The 8,630-nt window shown below is 36.9% G+C and overlaps 1 protein-coding gene across 1 annotated transcript; it reads right to left on the minus strand.

The window, feature by feature from the left end:
- Nucleotides 1-259: 259 nt before the first annotated feature.
- Nucleotides 260-8,343, minus strand: dve (SATB1_N and homeodomain domain-containing protein dve). The gene is made up of 5 exons (XM_018545789.1): nt 8,146-8,343; nt 7,455-7,757; nt 2,252-2,788; nt 1,601-1,987; nt 260-665 (listed from the first exon to the last, which is right to left on the minus strand). Exons 1-5 carry the CDS (start codon nt 8,341-8,343, stop codon nt 489-491), a joined length of 1,602 nt encoding a protein of 533 aa, XP_018401291.1. The 3' UTR covers nt 260-488.
- Between the last annotated feature and the right edge of the window lie 287 nt (nt 8,344-8,630).

Raw genomic sequence — 8,630 nt, forward strand, 5'->3', positions numbered from 1 at the left:
TTCGATAAATGAACTCAATAAAAAATTAGAAGAAGAACTATATTAAATTGATATAATGTTTATATAGGTTCGTATAGACGATCCATATTTATTCCTATTCTTCCAATATTGTTTGTATATTGAAGCATAATCAATACATAAATTAACCATAAATATTAATCGCCTGGGAATATCATCATCACATTTTTATATCAATACGTTCAGCCAATTTGTACTTGGCGCAGAGGGCAGATACTTAATAATATTGTTTTATCGTGACGTATACTTTTTATTTGACATCACCTCGTATTTACACTCATGAAAGTCCATAATAATTATATTAATTGTTACGTGATAATTACAATGAATGTGCGGCCGTTAAACGTTTAAAACCGCGTGTCAACGATAGTAAGGAGTAACAAGTCGATTAACGATTTCCTTTTATTTCCGTGCTGCGAAGGCCAAGCCTCTCTAGCGCTTCTCTAGTCAATGTTATTTAAGGAAATTAACTAGTCGGCGTGATATGGATGCTGTTGCGGCGACTCGCCCTCGAACAGAGCCATCTTCAGCCGCTTATTCTTGGCTCTGCGGTTCTTGAACCAGAATTGCACGTTCTTCGGCTCCAGACGTGGAAACTTCTGGCGATAGGGCATCTTGTTCAGCTCCTCCGTGTACGACAGAATGAGCTATGGACCGATCGTAAAATCGTGTTCAACGTGTTCACGAATTTCTTATGAAAAATGCAAATGAAAAATTTTCCACGGCAACTTCAGCTACCTTGAAGCGCCATATCAATTTATAACGTTGAAGACGAAAAATGACATGCACTAAATTAATTGCTAAATTAATTGCCACGTGCAACTTAATTGTTTTTCTTTAAAAATATAATAATTTTGTAATATCTAGAACTCTCTAAAATATACGGTAAATATCTGTCCAGGACCTGTATTCTGTAACTCATTATGAATCGTTATAAGTTCATAACGATAATTGCGCGGATATTTTATATAGCAAAAAAACTGCGCAAAAAATTGTCATTATGAACACATAACGAGCTACAGAATACAGGCCTAGCGGTGGTACTTTATAACTAAAAGATGTATCATTACTTTTAGAATTCAGGAATTATTTTATACTTCCACTTCAGTTTGTTGTATATTTTACAAATTTCACAATTATGAAATTATTATATTTTTAAGGAAAACTAAAAAAATAAAGCTACCAGCAATTAATTTATTGCGTGTCATTTCTCTTGCGTGCCTTTGACATTATATTAAACAAGCAATATGGTCTCGAAACAGTTGAGCTTTTAATGGATTCGTTTTTAAAAAATTCTAAGCAAGAAAATTTAAATGTCCACTAATTATGCATTCCTTGCTAATTCATGAAATTTACTAACACACATAAAACAGTGCTTCCGTGCATAAATGTTTGATGTATAAGACATTTGAAATGAATAAAATTTTATTTATGACAGAAATATTTCGTTCAATGTAATTATATCTACAAATACGCTATTATAATCTACAGAAACTTCTCATAACACGCTAATATTCATCGAATAAAGGACAAATTAGTGCGATAACGACATACATGTACTTGATCGATTTATAATACGTACCGCGTGACTTGGATGAGTGCTCCGCTTGAACCAATACTCTAATCTCGGCACTTCCGTCACGGGATCGATGAACGTCCGGTTCCTCTTCCTTCTCTCATCGGCCAGCATGCTGGTGGGACAACCGGCTGGTCCGCGCGGCGGCAAATAATGTGACATGTACATTATACCGTGACCGAACATGGGGCTGGGTACCAAGGAAAATCCTGGCGGAATAGGGCCTGTATGCCTGGTCTCGTCGTCCTCGGAACCAGAGGAAACTCTCGCATCTTCTTGCTTTACCGAGGACGGAGTAGACGTCGGCGGCTGCTGCTGATCCTCGGGTCTCGTAGTCAAGGACAGGGGACCGACAGGCGGACTGTTCGGTGGACAGGGTGACCCTGATGTCGACTGAAAGCAGCGATTAAGAATCTCATTTCTTTCGGGTTTTGGAGTCCATCAAATACCATAAGCATTAAGATCTTATGTAGAATTTTCCGGAAATCGCCAATTTTTATTTTTTGCTATTTATCACATTTGATGTTTCTATTGAAAAGATTTCAAGGAAAACCATCTTTTTTTTTAAAATGCAATATTTAATCTTCGATGTCTCTTAATATTACAATTAATTCAATATTACAATTTTCAGTTCTTCTTTCACAAGACGATACGTACCTGATGCCTAGTGTCCTCTTCTTCGTCCGTGCAGTCTTCGCTGACGATGCTGGCGCCTCTCGGGCTAAGTCCAGGTGGACTGCAGCCATTCATGCTGGCCCTCTTCTGTGCTGCTCTGGCATTCTTGAACCAGTACACGACGTTATTCGCGTCCAGCGGTTTTCTGCCACGGCGCGACTCCAGGGAATTCAATTCCGCGACGTAGTGCTGTATCTGTTCGCGCGACGGATGTTGATTCTCAGCAAACCAACGTTGAAGACGCGGCAACTCGAGCTCGGAGTCGAAGCTGGTTCTCATCCTGGTTTTGTGCGAATACTGAAGAAGTGCCGGATGCGGCGGTCCGATCGGACCACCGCCGGGAGCGATCGTACCACCGCTGTCGGGTTGCGGACTTTGCGTGTGATGATGGTGATTGGAAGTTGGTGCTATTGGGTTCATACCGAGACCTATCTGTTGTTGCTGCAGCCACGTTTCGAAATTTCTCTTTGTCTCTTCCGATAAGTCATTGCCGCCTCGGCAGAGGGATAGCAGGGTCATCTGCAAGAAGAAAGCAACGTGATCTTTTTTCAGAGATCTTACAATTGTATCATCTGCTATTTAATAGCGTTTATTTAATTGCGAATAACCTCTCTCTCGAGTCGTCTTATATTAAAAACGTGGTGACCTCTTTCGCAGATATCTACTGATTTGGGACTTCTAATTTTTAACGCCGGTATAGAATAGTTGTGTTAGAAGAGACTATCATGGCAAAATACTCTTGGTTTATTACTGTTTTCCGAGAGGTTGATCAAATAAAATCCTATATGTATGTTTTGATAGATTTAAACTTGGATTTTAATACAGAGAGCATCCACGCAACTCTCTACCATGATCACTACTATGACAAATAATAACAAATCTTGTAAAAAGTAAAAGTTTAATTAATAATTATGATTAATGAGACGATTAAATGTGTGAACTCATTCTTGTTTTTCATTTCGCCTTTTCGTATTATAGATAATATTTAAAATTCGTTATTAAAAAGACTAGTCACGTAGTCGTGCAATGCGATCTTTAGTATCATATTGCATTGTTTTTGTAAGAGGTAAATACTGAAATCGAATCTAAACTACCGAGATGAATTTATTATGTAAATTTAAATTCTTTTGACAATCGATTTCTCTTTGGCTGGTTGTTGACGCGGGCTGGCGTTACAAAGTGACGTCGTTCAGCGTCATCGACGTCACGGCATTAAGACGGAAGATTACGGAAAATTTCGCTCAGGAAGCGGTACGTGCACCTTATCTGTCCGATGATTTATAAGAACAAATATATAATATCTCTGGGCTGGAAGATCAGGCGCTCGACGCCACTTTAATAACGCGGTAATCCGTCGCGTATCCCTGGCACTTTGGTAGCGTCAGATACTACCAAGACGACAATTATCCGGCCGCGACGGCTTCTCGCTAGTCACCTCCTCGAATTCTCATCCGCCTCAGTTTTACGACACCGCACTTAATCACTCCAGGTAGGCAGGTGAGGCGCGAGTCTTGACAGGCGTTCTCAAGATTTCAGAAATCGTTCGGCAAACAGTGGTTGCGCCGTCGAAAGCGGGGCGGCCGGCTTATCTGACAACATTGCACCGCGATTCAAAAGCCTGATTTACACGTATTTATTATTTAAGAGTAATTGCGCACAGCAATCGGCTGATCCGTAGAACGGTGGTAAATCAATCGCGATCACGAGACCCAGAGATCAAACAATCCGCGAGATTGCAATAAGTTGGCGAAATTCGTGACGCGCAAGAATTATCGCTATGACTTTTGAACATTATCTTTGAAAATATCACAATTATCAACGTTTTGAATGCCCATAATCGTGATGTTTTGAAAGAAATTGATTCAATAACCAGTTATTCTATCTCTTAACTATTAATATATAAAAATTGTCCATAGTTTTTTTTTTTTTATTAAACTTTTATGAAGGTACGCTGCTATATTTATCGCAATTCTTACACAACTTTATCACGAATTTTATTTTGTTAAAGAAGTGGATGCTACAATCGACAAATCTTTATCAAAGTCAACGTAATCTTTCTTTTTACATAAATATATTATGTACATATATTTATAAAAATGTAAACCAGATTTTGGGATATACGTAAAGGAATTTTGCAAAAATATATAAATAAATCACAAATGCCGCTGCCGCGCTATAAATACAGTTAAGCCCTAATCCTGATATATCAGAGCGACGTCTGTTAATATCATTGTTCTACATTTCAAACTAAATGGGATTCAAAACAGATTTTGTTGCTTTTTATTGTCTGAAATCGCGTTGACACTAATGATTTATGTTTGCAGATCCCAATTAATGCGAATTTCATACTCGAGCCTCTTGAAAAGTATTTATTACCTTTCCGAATCTTTCCATTATCCCAAAAGAAATACGAGCGCCGAGTACTTTTTTAAAAATCATATGCTTTAAGGTTCTTCGTTTGTATAACTGTGCATGTTTAAAATTCTAATCACTCTGTAACGAAAGCAATTTTGATATATCCGAATGCCACAAATTGTGCACTTCATCTGAATCACGAATACCAGAAATAACTGGTACCAATCTCGTGATAAATATTGTTGCATCAAGATAAAAGCAAATTGAATTTACGAAACGCAAAAAATAACAAAAATTTTTATCATTTACAGCTTTATTAATAGACATTTAATTTAAACTTTTATCTCTAAAATTTCACTTAAAATTTAATATTAAAGATAATTAATAAAAGCGTTTTCTCCAGATAATATCTCATTCAATTTTCTCTTTAAAAAAAGATCCCTTACATTCGCAAAAAAATTCGTGGCTAACGAAAGATCTCTGAACCTTAAAAGTTTTTTAAAGTGATAAAACATAAACGCGAGAGATAGAATAATTTAGAATCGCGTCTAAAAAAGATACCATTATTGTGGAATATCGTACGTAAAGAGAAGCGAGGAAGAGAGATATTTGGCAGCACGTCTTCGTGCATCATCGTCAGATTAAGCCAAATCTATGCGAGAGACGTCGGTTCTCCATCACAGCGGTTCGCCATTAGCCGTCGGGCTACGAAACTCAAGCAGGAAACGTTTGCCAGGGAAAATTGGTAATCATAGACCACCGTGAGCGGCATTAAAGTTCGGGGATGGGCGGGTAGCGGGATCTTCAAAGAGAGTGCACTTAGATAATGCCGGCTCGGAGGAGGTAGGGTACTTCTCCTCTCTCCCCCCCGATACCGATATCGAGGGGGCTTTTGATGAAGGCTGTGAATTTGGTTGAGTAAAGGGTAATCCTATCACACGCTACGAGATCTTCCGCTGTCGGAAGGGCACGTTTACGCGTGCAGACCAACCCGAAAAATCGCGCGTCTATTTCAATCTTCGGGGAACGAAGTCTTCAGGGAGAGAATCGCGCGACCGGGATAAACCTCTCGAGAAGTCATTGCGAAAAGAAATTTCACAGTTAGCTGAAATAGTCGCGGGATTATGTTAATCAGTTTTGTCGCTGGGGCTAAAGAATGAGAGCCACTAGTTAATAAAATTTGTAGAATCGTTTACGCAAAATTGTTGAATCGTCAGTGAAATATTGACATTGTGATAAAATTCTTTGAAGTTAATTGCCGTTGTCTGTTTCATTAAGATCTCTTGATTAAGATATAACTTCAGTAAAATCGGTTTTTGCTACTTTAAGAAAGAGGTAAATAAAAATCAATTAAAAATTGGCGTGATTAAAATAATGATTACAAATGTACGTAAATATTCCAGAGTAAGATGAATATTGGGATTCGAGAAAGCTTCGTTATTCGAACGTTTCGATTCGCGCGGGAATGAAAGCGACCAAAAGCGCGGTGACTTCTCGACTAGTGATTTGAAACCAAGAAAGCATTTATTCAAGGTGAGGATCAGCGAGCTGCGAGCAAGAATTTACCAAAGATTACCACTTGCCGTTCTTACGGAAGGTACAAGAGTACCGAGCCGGAGGACTTCTTAATGAGATTAAGTGCCCCGACGACAAACACTCTTTGGCTAGATTTACATTTTATACATTTTTAAGCGGTTGCCTTACTACTATATTCTACTATATTCCGATCCCCCCTTGAATGGCCCTTAAATTCTCTTGGTACGTCGCGCCATTATTTAACCTCGTTCTTTAAATAAACACACCTTTGTATATATATACAATATATATTTTTCCTTTTTCTATAATCTTTTTTTTGCACTTTTATTTTTACCAACACCGAGGTATTAACGAAAATAAAGAAGGCGTGATACGTTAGATGCAAAGAATAAGAAAAAATGATTTTGTTGAAAAATCTAAAATTTTGTTGAATACAGATCTGAAAATAATTTTTTTGGAATTATCAAAAAAGTTACACTGGAAATTAATTAAATAACGATAAACAATGGTAAAAATTTCAATATTCTAGCAACCAATTTGAAAACAACAAAATTATTTTAATGATCTAATATATTATTTTCACAGATCTCTATCCAGTAAAATTTTAGATCTTACAACAAAATTGTTCTTTCCATACCAACATTCAGAATAAATTTATTATATAATCTCGCTATTATATTCATACATTATGAACGCTGGGTTGCCGTATGGCTCCATGTAAGAGCGATGGACTCGTAATCGACAGGTGATGCGAGTTTAAATCCCATATTTACGAAAACTTTCGTAATTCGTACTGACTTGTAGCGGTAAAACAAAAATAAAACACGTAATGGCAAGTGTGGCGTTTCAATGCCAAAGCAACCTTCCAAATCAACAAGAAAATGTCGAAATTTAAAACAAAAACTACCCCAGGCGGGGTAGAGCGAAAAGCTCAGAATCTCGCACTGATACATCAGTCTGCCTCAAGAATTCTAGGAGAAGCAAAGTTTCGATACTTTGGAGAAAAGCCGAACAAAGAAGAACATCCTAATAGCAAGTTATAAGGTCTGTTTTCTGTGGCTGAACTAGTGTACATTTTTAGAATTTAAAGTGAGATAGGTATATGTTTGATATTTGTCAAAAGTGAGAAAGAGAGTTCTAGTTCAGTTTAGTGCAGGAACAAAAAACATAGATCAATAATATATGTACATAAGAAAGTGCTTATTAAGTTAAATATGATGCAACTAAGTGCGTTCCTTTTTCCAAATATTGAAAAATGGTAAATTTTGACACCTAAAAGCTCGAGACACCTTACCTCGTCCAAAGGACACCCAGCAGAGACGAGAAGCGTGTGGCTGTGCAACAAGAGCAACCTTAGCAATTTATTTCTAACTTCAGCTGCCGGACTGGGAGGTGGCGGCCTGGACCTGTACACCTGAATCTTCAGGGTCGCCACCGACGTCAATTCGGCTAAAATATCTCCTACTGTCAGTAATGGTCCATCGGCAACTTTCTCCATTGGCAGAGGCTTCCAGTTACGTATAACGATGCTCCCTCTAGCACTGGGTATCAGATCGCTGGAGTATCCTAGACGAACGAGTGCCTCGCCCACCAAATCCTATCAGCAAAAAAACGAAACTATTATCAAGATATATATTTTTATATATAAATATTTATAATAATTTTAGTTCAAGAAATTTTCTTCCTTTTTTTAAAACTTTCTAATTTATACGAATAATAATACATCACATTTTTAGAGAAGGGCTTAATGCTTTTTTTTAAATTAATGCTTCTTCTAAATTAATTTGACGTTTGTTACTTTCTTTAAATAGTATAAATTTCTTATCGCTCTGTCGCAAAAATTTAATTTTTGAAAATAGCAAATTATACTCTAAATGATCTTTTCAATTTTTTAACTACAACCATTTATGTTACAACGTATCAATAGATAGCAACAATATATCATATAAAAATAAAATATATAAAGTAAAAGAAATTATTCTTACCTGAAAGGGCATAGCTACCGGAATAATAACGTAAGAATCTGTCTCCACTTGGGGACTTCGCCATTTTTCACGGCTGTTGCTCACATGGCTTTCCACGATATTGTGAATCGTCTCCACCACACAATGCACCGGTAGATTTTTCGCTGCGACAGACAAAAGCGTTTGCATGAAGTAACGTACTCGACAATCCGTTCTCATTATGGATAACAATAGGATAACGAATTTACTACGGGTAACAAATTAACTAACAATTGCGTCATTTTACGACTTTAAGTGACAATTAATTGTATACGTAATGAATAAAATCTCTCATTAAAAATTCCATAATCGTCTTTAGAATTTTAACTAATATAAGATATATAATTTTTCATCAATTACATCTGTCTTTAATTTAAAAAATCTTTAATTTCTAACACGTGATTGTTTTATTTCTTTTATCAATTTTGATTACACATTTTTTTTCATGAATCCTTATGCTTTTTTCT

This window comes from Cyphomyrmex costatus, unplaced genomic scaffold (assembly GCF_001594065.2).
Source record: "Cyphomyrmex costatus isolate MS0001 unplaced genomic scaffold, Ccosl1.0 scaffold502, whole genome shotgun sequence".
Lineage (NCBI taxonomy): Eukaryota > Metazoa > Arthropoda > Insecta > Hymenoptera > Formicidae > Cyphomyrmex > Cyphomyrmex costatus.